We start from the raw sequence: 23147 nt of genomic DNA on the forward strand, positions 1-23147 counted from the left end.
CAGTGACAGGAGAGGGAGTGTACTGTATGACATACTGCCGCCCTTCAGAGGATGTTGTTGGGTCGGTGTGGAGTGGAGTGGAGTGGGGGAGCCCAACCGCGAGCAGCTTCACCCTTCCATCAGGGAGTGTTTGACCCAGCCGGGAGTGGCCAGCACCACCACAGGAGAAGGGGGGGGGGGGGGGGGGGGGAGTGTGAGGACAGAAATACTGACATCTCTACCAGGAAAGACCCCAGGGGCTGTGAAGAAATGGAGAGCGAGTGCAGGCAAAGTGTGGATGATTTAGCGGAAATTGACAGCTGCATGTAGAGAGATACACACAGGCAATATTTAAAAAGGAAACAGGCTGTTAAAAGAACATTCAAATTCATAATGTTTTTTTGGGGGGTATTTATGCGTAAGTCTGCAAAACAGATATCACTGGCCAGCCGGGTAATTCATCCTTTACAGTACCTGGAGGTCACCTGTGTTATGATTCTCTGTTTAAATTTCAATTGTGTGTGAAATGAGCCTGAGCGAGCTCATAGTTTGCCTGCTTGGTTTTGATTGAGAGGCTCAGGCTCACAGGATGTTGGCTGCCTGGCTAATTGTAACAGCATGTTAATGAGACACGAGTTCACCCCCAGCACACACACTTTGACCCTTGATGGCTTCATTTGCCCTAAAGAAGGAAGGAAACAATCAGACCTGAACTGCCTTCACCCCCCCCCCCACACACACACACACCCACCCCCTCCTCTCCAACCACCCACTCCTTTTGCCACTTGCTCAGTCTGCGACGTTCCTTCTCAGAGACAGCTTTCCTCACATATTCCCAATACCCCCAGTCAATGTACAGGCCCATCTGGTTGATTTCAAAAACGGCTCCGGGAGGAAACATGCCTTTTTATGTCTTTTTGAAAACAGGCGAGAGTTGTAAAGCTGTAGTTTTCTGTTACATGATGTGAGAGGAGACTGCCAGTGACATTAAAGGGCACGACATTTGGGCTGAAACGTGATCTTTTGATTATGGCCTCCAGATTTATCCCTCCCACCACAAGCACTGAGATGTGTGCCGAGCAGATGATCTTTTTGGAGTAAATGAAAGCAAAGACAAAGTGAGACAAAGATGTCAATGCCGTGATAGTCCGCTAAAGGCTTGTAGTTGTACTGTGCAGCTGAACCAACAGCACCCTTCTTGCCCTTGCAGTCTTGGCAAGGTTACATGCATTACCATGTGCCTGTTGGTCTTGGCAAAAGCTGTCACAACAATTGCATGCAAGTGTTTCTCAACGGGGGGAAAGTAAATGCTTGAATAACTCTATTTTAACACCTAGTGAGCAACCCTTGTGACCTAGGTGGTCGCAGCGTCGTCAGGCCAACATCTGGTGTTAGGTCAGCGACTAAAGTTTCCACAAGGCATTTTTATCCACATTAAGGAACGATCTGTATCACTATTTAAAGTTCCTTTTTTTTCCTCCAGTCTCTGATGAATAACAGATGTGGAAATTATGACACCGAGTAGTTATGTGTAGGGAGAAGAGATAGAGGTCGTAAAACAAGGGCAAAACCAGAGAGCGATGATCGTGTCATTTCTTCAGCTTTGCGTCAAGTGGTGCTCATTAATCGTGATGAGGTGCCAGGCGTCATCTGCCTCTTCCAGCGTCAGGTGGAAGATGGATGGCCCCGAGGTGTTTCACTGTGGCAAGTGTTGAGCCATGCTCTGGGGAGATCCATCAGACCTGTACAGGCAGTTACTGTCTTGGGGGGTGGGGTGGGGGGGACATATTGACTCCTCCATCACCATGGGGCTCTCAGGGCTCTCTTGCATTCTTTCTTTAAACTAAGAAAATATCAGGAGGAACCAGAGACAAAGGATTAGGTGGCTTTGGTTACATTTATTTAATACTGGAGGTGTTGCAAGTGATCAGACATCACCGCTGACATGTCGCTGTGATAGTAGAAGGTTTTAGAGAATTTCTCTTCTGCCCAGGTTTCGCAGTCTCACAGGCTTTGTGTCTCAAGTCTTTTATGTGTAACACTAATTTGTGGATTGGTTTCGATTTTAATGTACTGCTCTCTGTGTTATGCATTATTCAACAAGCCCATTTTCCAAGCCCTAAACCAGGCCATCTGCATTCACGCTATCTAGCTAACCACAGCCCTGTGTGGAAATAGGACAGCATTGTCTGTCTGCTTTCCGCCAGCTAGGCCCACAGACCTAAAAGCTGCAAAAGTTCATCCATGTCCTGGCAGGTGGTGTTAGGGGGCGGGGGTTCATACTTTAAGAAGTTTGGCTTCTGTCTGGGTTGTTGGAGATAGATATTCCCCTCAGAGCTTCAATAAAGATTGCAGTGACTTCAAAATCGACTGGGAAGAACTATATGTTGCCCACAGGATAAATATTTAACCAGTAAATCTAATTTGCAGTTACAAGGTAACATTAGACAGATTTTAAAATTCTTAACTTTGTTTGAGAGATTAAACTATTGTAACTTCAGCCAAGCCCAGGCTGTACTGTATCTCCAGCCCTGTACCCTGTCATTACAGGAAGCTGTCCTCTTTTAAAAAGAAACAGACCTCTCGTGCTACACAACCATTTCTCCCAAGGGAGAAGCCCAGAGGTCACATGAAGTTATGCAATTTAAAATATGAGCTGACTAATTAGTCAAAGAAATGTGCATTTTAAATAAGCATGCAATTATCTCTAAGGCTGTTGGCCTGTCATAAATATATTATCAAAAAATACTGGTTATTTTTTAAAATCTTTTTAATCTATCTAATTGTTAATAATTCAACCTGTTAGTCAAAGAGGGCCCACAGTGTACCCATTCACCTCTCCCATCTAAATAAAGATGGGGAGAAAACCGCTAGAGAGAAAAGATAGAAAAGAAAGACAGTTGATAACTGGTGTGTTTAATGGCAGTCTATTAATAGTACAGCACAATTTACTGATAGAGGTGGTAAATCATCTCCAACTCTCTCTTATACTACTACTATAATAATGATAATAACAATACAATCATAATAATAACAATAACTATAATAATGATAATAACCTTTATTCACATAACACCTTCACAAAGGCAAAACAAAGGTGAAGCAACAGGAGAGAGCTTCACCATAATGAAAAGAGCCAGCAAATCAGACGAATAGAGGAAATAAACTAATAAAAAAAACAAAGAAGACAAGTTTTGACAAGAGTGATTTCAAAGATGTAACAGATTCTGTAAGCCTCACATCCTCAGACAGGGAGATAGGACTTTGAAACTTCCAGGACTCTCCATTCTGCTGATCTGAGGCTGACTTTGTCTCATGGGGTAACAGCTTTTGAACAATACAGTATAACTAGGAGCTAAGCCATTTCATGGATTAGAAGGTAACCAGTGAAGAGAGGCTAAAGAAGGGGTTAGATTTATGTTGTCTCTTTAAATTTATTGGAAGCTGCGCAGCTGCATATTCTGCTAGCTGTATTAGTTGCTCATACTAGCTGCTCTTTTTGGCTTAAACCTGAATATAGTGACTTGCAATTCTCCCTGAGAAGCACAACAGCTTTGTTTAGGATTTTCTTCTCGAATTCAATGTGCATATAATGTATCTACCTTGGTGTAAAGCTGCTCTGTAATGAAAGGGCAAACTCAGTCTTTTATCTCCTTACTCCTCTTTTATGCATTGTAATCTCACTGCAGTAGTCACTGCTATTTGCTGAATTCTGATACAATGTTTAACCAAGAAACCTTTCTCTACTCCAATCCTCCCCCATCCCATTTTATTTCCAGGATGGTTCCAAACAGAGGCAGGTGAGGAAGAAAACAGTGTCCTTCAGCTCAATGCCAAGCGACCGCAAGATCAACAGCACGGCCGCCTGCATGGCCTTCATGATGGAGGGTTGTGAGATGAAGAAGGTGCGCTCCAACTCTCGCATGTACAACCGATACTTCCTGCTGGATCCAGACATGCACTGGCTCCGCTGGGAGCCATCCAAGAAGGATTCAGAGAAGGCCAAACTGGAGATCAAGAGCATTAAGGAAGTCCGTTTGGGAAAGAAAACCCCTGTTCTGCGCAGCAATGGTCTCTCAGATCAGTTCCCTGATGAATGCGCCTTCTCAATCATCTATGGGGATAACTATGAGTCCTTAGACCTAGTCGCCAGTACAGCCGATGTTGTCAGCACCTGGGTGATGGGCCTGAGGTATTTGGTGTCTTATGGCCGGCACACCGTGGACATGATGGAGCCCAGCCAACCAAGTTTACGAACATCATGGATTGGCTCAGTGTTTGAGCTAGCAGATATGGAAAAGGACGGACACATAGATCTGTTCAGGGCCACCCAGATAATCAAGGGGCTGAACCCAGGAATGAAAGAGTCTAGAATAGAGCTGAAGTTCAAGGAACTCCAGAAAGCTAAAGAACAATACGGAGAGGCAATTAACATGGATACCTTTGTGGAGGCCTACTGTGAGCTCTGCACACGGCCAGAGATTTTCTTCCTAATGGTGCAGTTCTCAAGTAACAAGGAGTATCTGGACAGTAAAGATCTGATGCTATTCGTAGATGTGGAGCAAGGTGTGGAAAGTGTGACGGAGGAAATGTGCAGGGATATAGTTCAGAAATTCGAGCCATCTGCCGAAGGTAGGGAGAGGGGCTACCTCTCTATTGATGGCTTCACACACTACCTCCTCTCCTCCGAATGCCACATCTTTGACCCCCAGCACAAACGTGTGTGCCAGGATATGACCCAGCCTCTGTCCCACTATTACATCAACTCCTCACATAATGCCTCCCTTCTGGAGGACCATTTCTGGGGATCGTCAGACATCAGCAGTTATATCCGAGCTCTAAGAATGGGCTGTCGCAGCATTGAGGTCATTGTTTGGGATGGCCCTGATAATGAACCAGTGGTGTATGTAGGTAGTTCTGTAGCCTCACAGCTAGCTTTCTCTAAAGTCTTGGACATTATAAATCAATATGCTTTTGAGAGCTCAGAGTATCCCCTGATCTTCTGCTTGGTGACCCACTGCTGCATCCCTCAGCAGAGGGTAATGGCACAGCACATGAAGAAGATTCTTGGTGACAAGCTGTACACTGAACCCCCCAACAAGGAGGACAACTACCTACCTTCCCCTGAGAAACTCAAAGGTAAAATCCTTGTTAAGGGTAAGAGGCTACCACCTAACTGCACTGATCCTGAAGGGGACGTAACGGAAGAGGAAGAGGGTCTGGAGATGTCCCGGAGAGTGGGAGCTGATGAGAAGGACCAGCTAAATGGTTTGGGCTGCAAGAGACTCAGATTGTGCAGGGAGCTCTCTGATCTTGTGTCTCTCTGCAAGTCAGTCCAGTTCAGGGACTTTGAGATCTCTAAGAGGGACCAAAAATATTGGGAGATTTGCTCCTTCAATGAGGTGGACGCAAACAGGTTTGCCAACGAGTTCCCAGAGGAGTTTGTCTGTTACAACAAGCGCTTTCTCTCCACGGTGTATCCCACACCTATGAGAATTGATGCCAGCAACATGAACCCCCAGGACTTCTGGAAGTGTGGCTGCCAAATTGTGGCCATGAACTACCAAACCCCAGGCCTGATGATGGACTTGAACCTCGGTTGGTTCAGACAGAATGGAAGCTGTGGGTATGTGTTGCGGCCGGCCATCATGAGGGAGGAGGTGTCCTACTTCAGTGCCAATGCTCGGGACTCCCTACCAGGGGTGTCTGCCCAGCTTCTTCATATCAAGGTCATCAGTGGGCAGAATCTGCCCAAGCCTCGTGGTTCTGCTGCTAAGGGAGACGTGGTGGAGCCCTACATATATGTGGAGATCCACGGCATCCCTGCTGACTGTGCTGAACAAAGAACCAAGACTGTGTCCCAGAACGGTGACAACCCTATTTTTGATGAGAGTTTTGAGTTCCAGATCAATTTACCAGAACTTGCCGTACTGCGCTTTGTGGTGCTGGATGACGACTACATTGGAGATGAGTTCATTGGCCAGTACACCATCCCATTTGAGTGCCTACAACCAGGCTATAGACATGTCCCTCTACAGTCTCTTACAGGAGAGTTCTTACCCAATACCACTCTGTTTGTCCATGTGGCCATCACCAACAGGCGGGGTGGTGGAAAGGCACATAAGAGGGGTCTGTCTGTCAGGAAAGGCAGGAAGGCCCGGGAGTACACCACCACCAAGACCACAGGGATCAAAGTAGTGGATGAGCTCTTCAGAGCATCCACCCAGCCCCTCAGGGAGGCCACAGACCTCAGAGAAAATGTGCAGGTAAGGAAACAGAATTAAAGTATTTATGAAACAAAGACAAAAAACATTAGTGAAATTGAACACCTTTTCCCTACATTTATTGTGTAGTGATGCAGATCGTAGTTTTCTGAGCAACAAAATGACTATATTCAAGCAGGTATAGAACTGAACAAGCTCTTCTGGAGAACATAAAAGTCTGTCTGTGTATTTGGTTTTAAATCAAGATGTGAAAAATGCCGACAAGGTCAGACAAGCAGCCTTGTCCACCAAATATAAAACTGTGGTGTTTTACTGCTTCAATAGGTCCAAACTGATTCAAGTAATTCTGATTGCACTCATTGCACTTGCCATTGTGAATAGAGGCTTGTCGCTAATTGTGCTCTATTAATGTTGTAGAAGAGAATGATAATAAAGTGACATAGCTGAACAATTATAAGGTTTATGAATAGTGTAATCATTAATTAGGGACAAATTACTGCTCAGGGGAGACGGCTGGGTTGCTAGGCACTTAGTGCACTACTTTAAAACTCCTCTGGATGAGCAAATGTAGATATGTAACCACAGCGTATATTTGGCTAATGACCAGTAGCAGATGTCCTTCAGTGCAGTTTAGTGTTTTGTTTGTGTTGACTCAAGGGTGCAATACAAAGCTTGTCTCATTTTCTCACAACACGGGGAGAGCCAGGGAGTTCTCACATGCCAAGTGTTGTGTTGTTTGGTTGTCAGTTTAGAGTGGTGGGCTTTCTCTTGTTTTCTCTGACAGTTATCAAGATAGAAATAATCCTACTGTGCACTTAATGGATGTAATTGACATGACAGACGAACAATGCTTGTGCTAAGTAAAAAAGGAAATATAGCTAAATTACTATAGATGTAATGTAACACTCTATTTATACATCCAGGTCATAAATACCAAGGCCTGTCCGTCTGCCTTCAGTAAGTAGTAACTTCAGTCTAATGGCTCTGCAAACAAAAAGAGCAGACCAAACTAAATAAGCAGAGATGTGATTAGAGATCCTGTGGCATGCTGTCATGCATTTTTCAGTTGCAGAAAGAGGCATGTTCTGAAAGCTGATATAGTTTTCCTCTCTAAGACCTCAACACAGAGAGAAATATATTTGTGTTCTGGAGGTGAAATTGATCCTGGTTATTTTATAGGTGGTAACATTATCAAATCACAGTATGAAAGGAATGTCAGGAAGGCAATTTCAGGAAAACCCACTGAAAGTAAAAGCGTACATTACAAATACCTGAAGAACAGTGTGCAAAATGTTTCTTGAAGCAATAATCTGGAAATTTGTGACAAATGGATACCGTAACAGTTTGAGTTTAGTCAGCATGGAAAAATGAATCCAGTCAGTGACTCTAACACAGACTAATCAAATACATTCCGAGTTTGGTAAAAATCCAAGTCAACAATGTCTTGCTAGATATGGAAATAATCAGAGACATACCCTGTGACACGCTAATCTGTTCTGTGGCTTTGAAACATATTTCATAAAAAATGGCTTTGGAATCTAATCTATAGGCCTTCATGAAAAAACAGATGAACAGATGACTGAATATGAATCAGTTTTTTTTTACCTGATCAAACGACACAGGCAGCGCACCACACCAACATCAGGTTTGAAATGTAAATTTTTCCTTTTGAAACGAGAAGATAAAAGTTCATCAAGTAAATGAAAGAGGGGAAGTTGAGAGGAAGGCTTTAAAAAGGATAATAAAGGTGGAATAAGGCCTTTGCCTTTTAAATGTAAAAAAAAAAAGAAAAAAAAGAAGAGCTGTGAAAAGCTTTGTAGAGGCCAGTTGTGTGGAGCCTGGTGTCGGGGATCGGCAGGACAGCAGCCGGCCCTGCAGCCAACAACCCACAAGGCAGCAACCCGGCGTTTTCTGGAAGCCACCCCAGTCCTGACTTGAAGCCAAGATTAGACATTAACATGAGAGAGGAACATCTTTTGTGCTCTTAGGGACTAAGTTCCCACATATCGTGGCATACAGCCTCAGTCATGAAAGCAAAGCACACACACACACTTTAGATGTCGCCGTCAAAAGCGTTATTTCACCTCATGAAGCTCTTTTAAGATTCCTTTTATCCCCAAACAGCAAAGCTTCCAGGTGGCCTGTTTTGAATAATAACAGAAAGAGAAGTGTGTTTGACTATTAAAAAGATTGAGGAAATCCATGAACATTGACCAATGGGCAGACATGATAGGCCGCCAAGTTTTTTTATGTGAATCTAGGCAGCAAATCAATTATTTCTGCGGGAGACTTGAATGAAGTCCTTTCCACAGTGCTGCCGCCCATGAACCTTATAAAGTGCTGATGGAGCTGGAGGAGAGCTTCCAGCCGGGAGTTTCTTTTTATTTGCTGAAATGTGTGTGTTTCATCACAGGCCCATTCACCACCACACAAGGCAGAGAGAGAGATTCACAGATACTAGGCAGAAAGAGAGAGAGAGCGGGAGAGAAGGGAGGGAGGGGGGGGGCACAAAGAGACAAAAGCTGTGTTGTACCGGACACAGAGCTCTCATTTGGGAATGTTGGAAGGGGGAGTGAAGCGGGGGGAGGGGAGTAATTAAAAACACAAGCTTCTCATTGGGTTTTGTAACACCACGGCTTGGAAACAGTACAGCTTTTATTGCACAACAATTATCGAGAAAACATTTACGCATGTGGTCCCGTACACACATGCGCGGAATTATACAAAACATAATGAATGCTAATAACTTCAGCTTAGACCACGCTGAGACGTAAACACATACATGCTCATAGTTCACACACACACATAATCACACACCAGGGCCTTTAATCCAGAGCTGTCCCGCTTCCACCATTGTGTTTCTCTGTGGCTGCGCTCAATGGCCCCACGAGGTGTTAACTGTGGCTGAGGCTCAGCATACAGATGCCGACTGTGTCCCCTGGCCACCCTCTCGTTCTACGGGAAGGTCGAGTCCCGCAGTGACAGCACATCCTCCCGGGTGGAGGGATGTGTGGTGAATTTTTTTCTGCAGAGCTGGAGGTCCAGCCCAGGGAGACAGCTGGTTCCCACACTGCAGAGTGTGTGTGGACTGATTCCCAAATACCAACTCCAGCTTGTTCTCTCCAAATAGTTATTTTCCCCCAACTGTTCTTCTGCCCCCAGGTTTTACTTTTCTCTTTATGACTTATGTTTCCTTACTGCTTCCCGTGATCGTCCTGACTCTTCTCACAGCATCTCTTTGCACACCATGCTCTTCATGCCTCAGCCCAGATTGTTCCTTTGTTTCTCTGTCGATACCCTTTTCTCTGCCACTCTCTCTTTTCATGCTGTCACTTAACCAAGCTAACTGATGGGAGTGCTGCACAAAACACAGCAGGCCTGGTTTGGTCGCTTAAATCCCCACGCTGGCCAGAGAATGAAGTGCAGAAACAGTGAGAGAGCGTCGGCTCATTGCAGGAGCCCCAGAGACTTTGAACCCAGACTTGTAGGAACTCTGCCTCCTTTGGACTGGGATGCAGCCTGTCCCAGGTGAAGAGTGACTGAGAGAGAGGGAAAGTGAGGCTGGCAGCACACTCCTAGCTACATTATTGAGTTTAGACTGACAAAGTGCTGTTAGACATGGTTTTTAGGTGTGTGGGTCAAGAGGTTCTCCCAGGTGGGGTTTGTGGGCAGGTGAAGTTTAAAATAAATATTCAAATTGGGGGGAAAAAACAGACATTGTTAATTGGTTTATAGCAGTGATGACGGCTGTGCAGAAATCTGACTGGACAGACATTTGTCCTAAGTGATACATAATGTACGGTGAGAGCAGTTTCACTGAGCTTTTTTTTTTTTTGCTCAAGGACACTTCAGAGAAGGAGCTCGAGGTTTTTTAATCACTAACCTTGTGATTGATGACAGACTTTTGACTGCTAACTGAGCTGCAGCTGGTCCCTGATGAGAAATAAGATTTGTTATCGGTACAAGATTAAATAAACAAGACATGGCGAGATAGAGATTTTCTTATTTATCCAACCAGAGTGTTCAGTGGTTCAACAAACAGGAACATGAGGATGAGAATGATTTCTATTTACCTAATCTTTTACAAAACAGAAAGATAAATATAGAGATGTTGGTAGAAAAGCATTAAAGGTCTTACATTTTACTCTTATTTTGTTGAATTTGAAATGTTGATCCAAAAGAAGATACGATTTGTGGTTTTAACAGTTTTACAACTCCTCTCTCTCTCTCTCTCTCTCAGATTTCTCTTTGGAGCTTAAGTAACAACAGACAATAGCCTATATGGAAAAGAAGAAAGTTATAAAGAGAAAGATGAGAAACTGAATGTTCTTAGCACCTCCAGGATGTGGTCAAAAGTTTGGCTTTAGAGCCTCTGGGCTGTTAAATAAGCAATGATGTAATGGGAATTTCTTTTTTTTTTAAACCAATTTTACAGTCACCAAGAAAAACAGAGCTAAGCTGCTATTTTATCTTGTGTCTCAGGGGAGTATCACAATCCCTCCCATTAAAGCTCCTCATTCAAGGTCTGCTGGAAAAACGGTTGCCATATTTGCCATTCCAACAGGAGCACAATCGCTTTTTGCAAAGTGCAGTAACTCCACAGGAATTTCGCATTGTTGGCTATGTTGGAGGCTGATAGATGCACAAGGACATAGAGCAACACATATAGAATATTTGAGCTTACTGTATTTGTTTACTTTTAATTGATTATTTTATACTTAAATTTGTTTTTGTTTTTTTTAGCTGAATTGGTATCCTTCATTGTGGATGTTTTCTTCCCAGAATGCCATGGTGTCCTTCAAGGAGCTGTGTGGCCTGACCCCTGCGGCCAACATGAAGCAATGTATCCTGACAGTGTCTACCTGGCTAATGAACAGCGAGCGGTCACTGAGGGTAACGGTGGACCTGAGCGAGACCTACCCCACCATGGAGGCTCAGGGTCCTGTGCCGGAGCTGCTGCGTAAAGTGCTCAACGCCTATGACATGGTGAGTAACCTGCACACACAGGAGCAGATGGACCAGCAAACAAACAAGAGGCAGGTGGGCTGGTGTGTTTTGTAGATAAATCTGAATTTGGTATCACACCTGAACGTGTGTTCTGTGGAATGTGAATCAGGACTGAGGTGTAAGTAAATTCAGTGCACACACCGTCACAGCAGGTGGCAGGAGCACAGGCAGGCTGGTGCAGAATAACTGATGAAGACCAATCTGACAAGCAGATGAATAGACAGGCAGGCAGGCAGGCAACAAACAACAGGAAACTAAATACAAGTTGAAAGCAAGGTAACACGAATGGCGATAAACAAAACTAAGCGAAACACAGTGGCCCTCATTTATCAAACGTGTGTAGGATCTGGTGTAGATTCTGGCGTAAATATCATCGTATGCCAAGTGTCACATGTGATTTACGAAAAGTGTGTAGGTGATTTCGGCATGGTGTTGATAAATCTGACGGCTGAAAACGATCGTAATTTAAATGTCACGCCCCGATATATATCCCTGCCTTAGAGGCTTCGTCCTGCCCCCTTTATGACATAGAGACACGGAAGACGGCCAAGAAGAGGGACTTTACTGACAAGCATGTTCAACAGGGACCATTGAATATCTAGACATTACTAGAGTGATAGTTTAGTGACTGATAGCATCATCACTGGTGGAAGAAGGCAGACGCTCGTAGATATCAACGATCACGTGAGGAAACCCAGCGATCTAATGAAATGCTCTTGGCAGTTCAGCCTTCTAAAGTATTTGAGAAATCATACCCTCAGCACTGATGGCATGGTTCGGCTGATGGAGGGATGTGAAACACCGGCCCAATCTCTCACTGACAGGGTCCTGGTGACAAAAAAACAAGACAAACTCCACTGTGGACTTTGTACTTTGCACTGTACGCTAACATTCAAATTGATAAATGCTGATCCTTGCAGTAGATTTGGCATATACTCATTTTCTTGGTGTACGCACGTTTGATAAATGAGGGCCATTGAGTGGACTGCACAAGAAATAGAAATGATAGAAATTAGAAACTGACTTTTGCTCAAAAAGCAAAATGGACTCCCTTGACTCTTAATCCTTAACACTGATGGAAATCCAGATGAGGTCAAAGATGTGAAGGCAACAGTGCTAGGAGAGTCTGACTGCACTTACAATAGGCAATATAATTGCACAGCAGTGGATGTTTGGACATCTCCATGACTTAATGTTGCAAAGAACTGCAGGACATAACTCATTCCCTTCATGAAAGGACAGTCCATGGTATCCTTACTATACTGAAGGAGATAAGAAAGAAAGGACTGAGTCACCTTTCCTTAGAATTAAAGAGAATCCAATCAACTCTTATCACGGTTGCCGCTTAGATACTTTCGGGTCATTTCATCCGGTTAAGAACCTTCCTACCTGAAAAGGCTTTCGAACCACAGTCCAGGTGTGCTGGTCAGTTGAGAATGGGAAACAGGTGAAGAGATGGACCCCCCCCCCCCTCCCAAGTCCGGGGACATCTGGTGGGTGCATTTAGCATGACCGGAGGGGCCCAACATAAACAGCGTTTTTACAGGAATCACACACACATATCCACACACATTGAAATAAATGTTATTCTCTGCTTCTTTGAGACAATAACACTTTTATTATGGGGTGTAACATCTCACCAAATATCTACTTCAGGCAAGATAAAATGTCAAAGCACTCAGTCTCAGGCACTCAAGTATGATATCAGACGCTGCATTTCCCGCTCTGTGAACAGTTTTATCGGCGCTGTGCTTGTAAAAATGAAAAAACAAAAGTAACTTTCCTTTAATGTTAGATAGCTCAACATTTGATTCAGACAGTCCCACAGCTGAATATGTTTTACAAGGCCTTTTAACAGGGTTCAAACCACCTATTTGACCAGTCAGGATACAAGCTACAGCTGTTCCTTTTATAATTTCATGTCCTTCTACATCTTCTCCATCTTACAAGAACACTGCATTTTTCACCACTTGACATTGGGACGGCCGAAAAGGGGATTGAAGGAGTCTGTCTGTAATTAGTTATCACCCGCTGTTTCTCCTCCCCCTTCCTTTGCCCTCCTCCCCCTTGTGAGACGCGGTGGGAGCCGGTGAAGTGGGTCGTAAGCGAGGAACAAGGTTGTTGCGTCCGTGATGCTGTGGTCGATTGGCACTCCTCCTGCCGACACCTACAGAAGCGCGCTTGCCTCAGAGGCGACGCAGCGTGCAGCTCCAAATAGAATCTGCTTTGGCTTTTATGAGGCTACGCACCAAGCAGGAGACTTCCTGGAACTGTCAGAGCAGCTCTCACGCTCCACAAGACGAGTTTTCTGGGGACAAACTGAAAGACATATTTTAGATTTATGGGGTTTTAGATCATTCATTCTCTAAAACGGGTGTTCAACCTACAAAACACATGTCACCCATACTTTCTTATTGGACATGTATAAATAAGAATATTTATTGTTCGTTTTTGTGTTGCACAATTAAAAATATATATATTGAAAACAAATTACTAAAAATGTGGTCCTGTCCTGACTGAGGCTTGGGCATGGTCAGCTCAGTTTGTGTTTGCTTCCCAAAGATTGGCTTGTTGGCACTCTCCCCACTCCAGAACAGAGCAGCAGTGTGTGTGTGTCTGTGTGATTGTGTGTGTGTGTGGGGGCTGCAATGTGCAGTGTTGTAACCCTGACCAAGACAAAGCCACAGCACAGTGCTGCTCTGTCTCCAGAGATAAGACGAGTCGAGCTCACTAAGTCACATAGCTTTACCTTACAGAAATGCAAAGAGACGCCGTATGCTTTCCTAACTGCTACATAGCCAGCGTTAGCAGCTATTTACTTACCAGTCTAGAAGAAAAATTGTGAGTTCAACAACAAACTTTATTCCTTTACCCACAAACATCAGTGGTGTAACACTAATACAACATTTCTTGTCTCTATCGCCTTTTCTTCTACCAGTGTTTGCATGCTAACCAGCTAGCACTGGCTTCTATTGAAACCTCAACTCTGTGACACAAAAAGCTTAGACATGAAACGCCCAATATTTCTATACTTTAAAAATCAGTGGAGCATGCAACATTCAAGACCAGAATGCAGTGCAGCTTAGTTGAATTCAAGACTCTTGCCTTGTTGCTCTTGGAAATATTTGCTAATTGTCTTGCTTTCGGTATTGCTCCATCTCTCACCTACACATTTGACTCAACTAGTAGTCATATACACTCTCTGGAGGTTGGTGGAGAAATTCCTGGAAATGCAGTTCTCATCACGTACTTAATGCATTAGACATCAAAGGTCCTGCATATTTTAGATTTTGATAAAACTTCCCCTTGACGGAGGGACCGTCTGCAACAGCTCTCATTAGGATAGGAAAACAAGAAAAGGCACACACACACACACACACACACACACACACACACACACACACACACACACACACACACACACACACACACACACACACACACACACACACACACACACACACACACACACACACACACACACATTATGAGTCCACTTCCTGTCTCCCTGCTAACAGGAGTGTGAAACTTAATTAGCTTCCTCCTCGGTGCTGCAGGCCTGGTCCAACTGCTCCTCCCCAGCCTGTGGGATATTGTATAGGTGTCAAACTACATCACACTGTGATGGTCAGATAACCTTTATTTAACCAGGCAAGCAAATTAAGGACAAAATTCTTATTTTCAAGTGCAGCCTGAAGGGGAAGGGGGAGGGGAGTGCTAAAAGTGAAAACAAGGTTAATAAATTACACAGAAAAATTCTATATAATACAATACATACAATATATCAATATAATCAATATAATACAATACAATACAGTGCAATTAATCAATGGGGCATGACAAGAAGCCTGTTAGCAAGTGCAGGTGCAGGTGCAGATGGATGCACAAGTCAGATGCAACCTTTGTTTCCTTGACAGATATTTTGGAAGATATCTAGAATCGACAATTGCCAAGTAGCCATAGTAATTTTACTGTCTGATAAATATGCAGAAAAAAAATCATTGGCACATAACATACTGTAAATAAACATACTGTACATATGCCAAAATACTGTGAACTTAAACATACAACTTTTATTAGCGGGCAAGAGCTGGAAAACAAGATTGTTGTTGTGTGCTGCATGTACAGGATTGTGGTGCAACCACTGCAAAACAGTGTTGATCCTGGAATAAATATTGTATGAATAAGAAGTAACTCTACATGCTGAAGTGGTTTTATGTGCATATCCTGAGGGGAACATGTAGAGTATTCTTTCAGTAATAAATTAGCTGCAAGACAAGATAAGATCGCAGTATATGAGGTTAAGGAACAACAGGTCAAAACCACGCCATTTGTTATGGTCAAATTACTAAACAATATATAAGGCCGGACTTAAACAATATAGTACTTAATAGCTTTTCTCATGAATGTTATCTGGCTTTCTGTTGTACTCACATACAAGGCAAATGAAATCTCAGCTGTGTTGTTTACATGCCCAGTTAATTGGAAAGAATCCACATCCTCTGATTATGATCTTACCCCAATTAAAGTAATTAGATAAAGACATTAACATGACAGCTACGTCGCCTTAATTGGTCTGAGGCTTAATTGTGAATGTGACTATAAACACAGCAGCTATGAGCTGAGCCCAAATCCTAGGTGACCCCTAGCTGATGAGGGGGATGAAAATATAGTCTAAATATTTCGCAAGCGAATCATTTCCCATGAAATGTTTCCCTCTTAATATTTTTTCTGCATCATTTTCTGCATCATAACTGTGCAGTGTGAGTCTGTGTGAGGTTTGGCTGCTTCTCTATCCGGGTGTGACTCACTTCATGTACTCTTCTTCTTCTAGATGATCCAGACGAGCAGGACCCTCATTGAGTCGGCTGATGTGGTCTACTCCAAGCTCACGCAAGCACAGCGAGCAGGTACGCTGCATTATGTGATGAGCAGGAATGTGTTGCTCACAAGCAGATGCATAATCCGACATGAAACCCATGACGGTTTCCTGACACTATTTTGAGATTATTCCTGTTGGGTTTTTCTTTCTTTCTTCAAAATGTAGATTCCCTCATTTAATTTAAAGGATAATATGCAAAGCACCATAAAGTGAAGCAGGAATAAGGGAGATCTGCCTGTGAAAAAGACAATTCACATTTCAAGGACTGAATCTGTCAAGCACAAATGAAATTATGAAATGACCTCTGGCGTATTTCTTTAATACGTTTAAGGAAAAATTTGGTCATAAAAGCGACATAAAAGGCAGTTAACATTTTCATCTGCCTCTGTGTTAAATTAATCCTGTACTGTAAGAACATGGTGCGTCTGCAGCCTTTTTAAATGCATTGTGTGTCCTCTTGCCTAATAGAATGAGCATAGTGTATCTACTCCTACAGCGGCTCCATCAACATCAACAACAGTAGCTGCTGTTGATAGAATGGGCCCATCATCAGTGAGTCAGCACCGAGTAGTTATCATGTCAGTGGGCAGGTGAAAACAATCAGGCAGCCACACAGACAAAAGGGGCTGCGGGAGAGGGTGGACAAAGAGCATAAACATCTTTTTGACAGAGCGTGGAGTGAGAGGGGAGAGGGAGGGAGGAAGGGAGGGAGGGGGTGGCAAAATGGAGAGAAAAGGATGGAATTAAAGAAGCATTTTGTCAGCACAGCTTTTTAAAAAGGGGTCTTTGGTGTAAAAGGTCCGGGCCTTTTAAGAGAGCGGCTAAAATTGACCATAATAAGATCCTTAGGAGATAAATGGCTTCAAATCAAGAAATCCTGTGGCTCGTCTTCTCTGGCCTCTCTTACATTCAGTACTAATTGTCCCTCATTTGCTTTGCTTCTCTACCACGCAGCAGTGCCTCTGCTGAAGAGCCCCTCAAACAAGAGCGTATACCCTGAATACTGACATCTTTATTTTGCATGTTTATACCTCATTCTAATGCTGAAGGCAACCGAAAGCACTGAACTGATGCAAGTGTGAGACCCACAAGATTCATGCTTATTATAGGCCTTATTATAGCTGGTGTAAACATGGAAGGTCATTTGTAGTCATAGTGTTGCTGTTGCTGTGTGTGTTTTGGGTGTGTGATAAACACCAAGTAGACTGGGAAGCCTCGCTCACTGGCACATGCCAGCCCCATGTCCTGAGGCTCATGAGCCAATTTAAACCCACTATGCCCAGCTCCACTGCCTAGTTTCACACAGAGGCAGGCATATGCTTCACCACCCCAACACAACAACAAGCCAAGCTGATATTCCTGCTGTGCAGTTACCCAGGGATATAGGTTGAACGCTGGGGCTTCAATCACGGAGCTGTCCCCTGGCTCCAAGTTTCCTCAGCTCAGAGCTGAAGGCAGCTTCAAAGGAGATGACTGCAGAGTTAAGAAGAGCTTAAACCCCACACAGCCACACTCACAGCAGTGGCAGTAGCTGGAGACCGGAGGCTGATGCTTAGGTTATTGCTTCTGTCAGGTGAAAATCTTGTACTTCCAAAATGTCAAACTTTAAGGAACCAACCTTGTTTTCTGTCGCACAAACATGCTTGTTTAAAGTAAATTGAAAAGCCCAAGGGTTGAAGTATCTTTTGAAGCAGTATGTAATCCCTCTGATCCGACTGAGGTGAAAACATGGAAAGTCCTAAATTTGGAGTTACCAGTTTTTCACATAAGAGCAGCATTACGTAATGGCAATACAATGAGGCAGAGGGCTGGAGCGACAGCCCTGAGGGGCCTCAGCTGCATGCCAAACATAGCACTTTCCCTATCGGCCCCTTCCACTCCCCTGCCCCTGGCACTGACACACATGCCTCCATCCAAATCACAGCCATTCTTAAATATACTGTATGGAACTTCCATGTCTGCTCATTCATACATCCAGACATTTCACTGTAGTTTTGATAGTGATAAGTGAGGCAGAAAAAGCGGGAAAGGAAAATATATTGTACAAATAGCATATTTCTCTCTGTGGAATATTAGAGCAGGCTGCCAGAGAAACAGATGCCCCAACACTATTTACTAAATTCCAATAAAGATCAATGTAATGTGACCTACTGCCTCAAATCAAAATTGGGGAATGAAACTTCTAAACTTTAAATTCAATTTAACCCTGTAGGCCTAAGGGAATATAGACTCTGAAGCAATATTAGCTCAGAATACAGAACAGAATGAATCTAATGGCAGGGTTACGTCTATTTATACATAATAAGACATGTGCACAGCTTTTTGCATTCTGAATAATATCTTAACAGCTCGGTCAACATTATCACATGCTATATAAAATGTAAATGTAAAACATCTATCTATGAAAGGATGAACAAAGATTGATTTGTATTCGTGCTTGCAGTGCATGACAAGCATTCAAGAGAATTGCAAGACATCAAGTGCTTGATGGGAAAATGATGATGCCTGATGCCGCTTCCGCAAGTCAACATTTTTAGATCGGCTATAATAATCCCCAGCCCAGCTTTAATAAACAAATTATTTTCCGATATTAATGCCGACACTTCTATGCTGCTCCTCCGCTCAGCATGCTCTTTGTCCTCTCCATCTGCTTCCTGTCTCATCGGGTCCCTGTTGTCCATATATCTGCTGCAGCACACAGGCAGAAGTCTTCCAGAATTGTTCACCAGTTGTAGCTGCATGTCCTGAAAAAAGGAAATGAAGCACACAATATTAATTCCTATATTAATTGTGTCATGCCACTTTTTAAAAAAATGCAGGACAACTTGAACTCCTCCTAAGAGAGAGCTCTACAATTTGTTGGACCTTGACCTTCACAATGCTGAAAATGTGATAAATAGAAAGGTCAAGGGGGTGGCAGTAAGCCACTAATTTTACAATCAGAGTCAAGGGATGTAATAAAGTGACACATATTCACCTGTTTCCATGCACAAATGGATTTTTCTCCCTTTTTTCTGTCATCCTGCTCTTGTTTAGCCTGGTATCTCACTTCATTATGAGCATTTCATATCCCATAGAGAACAGAAAAGCCAGCGAGGACATGATCAGCATCTTTCTGACGTGTTGGAAGGGCCTGGATTTACCTCTTTTGATAGACAGACAAGCCTTTGAATGCACCCTTCAGAAGCCGTCTCATTAGCCATATGATTATGTGCAAACCAACGATGACAATAGCGAAAGCCTGAGCACAGACAGGGAATCAGGGCAGGAAGGCGCATGGAGTGCAGGATGGAGGATTTGCATGGAATTGAAGGTTTTCTCCCTGTGATCGATCTGGAAGGCAAAGGTATAATTTTGGTGTAATGGCTGTGTGAGAAGCAGGAAAAAGGTGCTATTAGAGGACGGGCTGTCAGCTGAGGGGAAAGAATATGGGATGGGATGGGATGTGTGTGGGTGGGTGTGTGTGCGGTGGATCTAAGCTTAATTTAGGATATTTGATTGAATCTGACACTTTTGCCCCAGCCATTAAAAGTGTGCTGTGCTCATCAGCTAAATGCTGTTGTGACAAAGCCATAATCACAATGACCTGGACTAAACTCTTCTAGCCTCAGTTTAAAGCTGAGCAACGTTAAATGACTGGCACGTTGGCACATTCATCACTCATACAGTAGCATACTAGGAACGGCGAGGGGCAGTTTTGCGTCGCTGTGGCTCCTCCATCCCTGCAGCCCCACCTCCATTTCCTCTTTCCTTCCTGTGTTCAGTTTATGCCCAGTCATTATTGCAGCTAATCAGTTTAATTTGGGTAGTGAAGCTGATGTGTTGATGAGGATGGAAAGGTGCTGGATGATCCCCCCCCTGGGTACTATTGATGGCTCGGCATCACACACACCACTAATGGGGTACCAGATAGACAGCTGCACACTCTAGCACCTCCAGATGCTACCACTGTGTGTTTGTGTATGTTCTCTGTACACTGTCCTATGTGTTTGCATGCATGTTTAATCCTGACTAGACTCTGCTGCCTCTCTAACTCAGTGGATTTCTTGAACTATAGCTTTACAGTAAGACTGAGTTTGGATGCTGGTAGAACAGAAGCTACAGAGCTGCAGAGATGTGCCGGGGCTTAATGAAGCAAATTATACAGCATCCCTGTGCATCTCTCAGCATCTCTGTGTATTTACTGTAGCATCCAGGCTGTGAGGCTTTCAAATGTCTGGTTTGAAAATAGCCCGTGTCAAAACAGGCCCAGGTGTCATCCTGTTGTATGAGTTTAGAAGCTGCCGTCTCCCTGCATCCCTGCCTCTACTTATTTATTGATGTCTCCCTCCATGCAAAGACTTGCTCTCTGACTGACCATAGTGTCGGTATGTTTTGAAACTACTCCGTTCTATTACTATGGAAATCCAATGAATAAAGACATTCCCCTCCCTCCCTTTGTCTTCCTCGGCTTTCCACAGTCATTGTTTATCCCCGGACTCATCAGCGGCTGGAAAATCCCATTCTCTTTCCGCTGATCTGACTGCGTCGCCCCCTCGCCCCCTTTTCCCATCTTTATTTTCATCATCTCTCATTTTTCTTCAGATGCTCTTTGGAGATTCTGTTTGATTTCATTGTTTACTTACCTCTCTCTTTCCCTCTCTCTCTCTGTCTTGGCCTGTAACTGTCTCTGTTTCTGTGCACATGTATTCGCTGCTGCAGTTCTCATTACAAAGGCAGACTCTCTCTGCTCCATGCAGAGATCGTGAGCCTTCACTGAGGCTTTTGCCTGCTTACTGTACGTGTGTGTTTACTCTGAAGAGACATGTTGTTGTCCCCTCAGTCCTCCTGGCACTAATTTCCCTCTGTCTCTCTGTCTGTCTGTCTGTTTTCACTAGAGAAGCAAAGCATAGGATCCTGACTCATCGATGTGCTATGGGGGCCACATTCTGTTTATTAACTCAAATTTCACACAGTTTAAGTGACAGTAAGGAACAGCAACCGTGCGACTGTTGGGGAAAGGAAATGCTTAATAATTGGGAAATTAAATGCTTGAAGAGGCTGTATTGCGACAAGCCGCCTCCAGCTAATTTCATCTCTTATTCTGCTCTGTGCCTGCCTCACTCCCCAAGTCCTGCGATCGCAAACCGCCTTGACTCACTCTGCACCAGCAGCAGCCCATTAACTACACCAGATTACAAGATCAAATCAGCCCTAAACCCTGTTAACATAACTTTCAGGCCCAGAAACAGATATTCTGCAGTGACTCCACATCATCATTCATATGGAAATTAGTGAACAACAGGGGCCTTGACACTGATGTGCACTGAAGTCCAGAGATGGTTTTCTTTTCTGTATTTATGGCCAGTCCTCTTAATCTCTTTTAAGTGTCCTGCAGATTATATGGGGAATATATACATTCATCATGTTTAGGTCAGTTTCTTTGCATTAGATTTGTTTGTGTGTGGACAGACCATTGAAGTTGAAGTGAATTGAGGCATAGATTGAGGGTGCTAGTGGTCTTAATAAGAGAGTGATGTCAGGGGAGACATCAGGGATGCACTCTAAGAGCAGCACATAGGAGTGTGTAATGAGAGACAGTTTAACTTCCTTGTCAAATATGACAAGCATTTGCAGCACATAAAAGTAGAGCACAGAATAAGTAGTGTTTCCTGTACAGGTTGCGGTGAGGTATTTTAAGTAAACCTGAAAAGTTAACAGATGTTTCAGGTGCACGGAACCGTCAGAACAACTCAAAAACATAATCTCACCAGAGGGAGTCACATTGTGGTATGAACTGACACCTCCAGGAGCAAAAGAAAAACCTTTCCTGAAATGGTGGTTTTAGCAGCACAGATTCATCATGTATCACATTTTTGGAAGCTGCAGTTGTTTCTGTTTTTCAGTCCACAATAATTGATTTAAATGGGGTAGTCACAATAGCACAAACCCATGCTAATAAAATGAATTGCAATTCAGTATCATCCCACTACTCTGATAACAGTTTCAACCATCATGAAGGAGGACTTGCACAACTGCTCTTTTAGAGTGCACTAGTCTTAACTAGGTGGTCTTAATAAATTGCCCACTGAATTTTTCCGCATGTTACTGAAAATAGCATAAGGACTAAAGAATGAATGACTTGTGATGATGGGTTTTTATGAATTATAGAGTATTATGTGTCGTCAGTGTCTCTGCTGTGAATCAGAGGTGGAGTTGGTGTGTAAGGTCAGTTGTCGGGGACAGACTGACGAGCATACAGAGACTTAAAGCTTTAGGAGGAGTTTGTTCTTATAAAGCCCAGAGGATTAGTAATGCTCTGCCTGGGATAAACAAAGCTGGACCTACTGATTGACTAATTAGAAGTTAGTCTGCATTGCACTATACCTCGATTTCACCCCGATTAGTGATGCAGCGCAGTCGATAGTGAGCTGCTGCTGTCACCACTGAGGTGCACCTGAGGAGTTAGCTGGCTGTCTTTTGTTCTGCAGAGAAAAGCCGACAATAAAAGCAAATCATTCTATAATTACCTTCATGGAGGAGAAGATGCTTTTCTGCTATGTTTGCTGATTGAACAGAAGAAACAAAGATCTGGATCCCTGATTGGGTCCAGATCTGTGTCTAGCACTGTGAAACTGTAAACTGTATTAAAATTATGATAGTAGAAACTTTTTACTATTGTAGTTGACGCACTGGAAGTAAAATGAGACATTTTACATTAGGAGGATTGTGTAGCTACAGAGCAGTGACCTCTGTTTGACTGCGCATGGAACTTTGCATGGAACAAGACCAGCAACTCTTTCCAAGACCATATGAATTCCTAAATCCTTATTAAGGTTTAAGTGGAGTGACTGTCCTTATACTTGTGTGTCCTTCAAGATATTTGTACATTGTCAGACAGGATGGACTTCATTAAACATTCATCATAACTGTCACATCACATGTGTCTCTGTCCAGGTCTGGACTTCCATGAGGACCTGCACCGCATCGGAGCAAAGGAAGGTCTGAAAGGCCGCAAGCTTCACAAAGCTATGGAGAGCTACGCGTGGAACATCACAGTGCTCAAGGTGAGATGA

General features: G+C 43.5%; 1 protein-coding gene across 2 annotated transcripts in view; it reads left to right on the forward strand.

The window, feature by feature from the left end:
• LOC310990094 (inactive phospholipase C-like protein 2) overlaps positions 1-23147 on the forward strand; it is a 65624-nt gene that overhangs the window by 37196 nt on the left and 5281 nt on the right. For both annotated transcript variants that reach the window (XM_083977333.1, XM_083977334.1), the window contains exons 2-5: positions 3759-6245; positions 10986-11189; positions 16045-16120; positions 23029-23138. In XM_083977333.1, coding sequence (XP_083833459.1) covers positions 3759-6245; positions 10986-11189; positions 16045-16120; positions 23029-23138 — 2877 coding nt within the window. The remainder of the gene's footprint in view (positions 1-3758; positions 6246-10985; positions 11190-16044; positions 16121-23028; positions 23139-23147) is intronic.

Source organism: Trachurus trachurus (genome assembly GCF_905171665.1).
Source record: "Trachurus trachurus genome assembly, chromosome: 8".
NCBI lineage: Eukaryota > Metazoa > Chordata > Actinopteri > Carangiformes > Carangidae > Trachurus > Trachurus trachurus.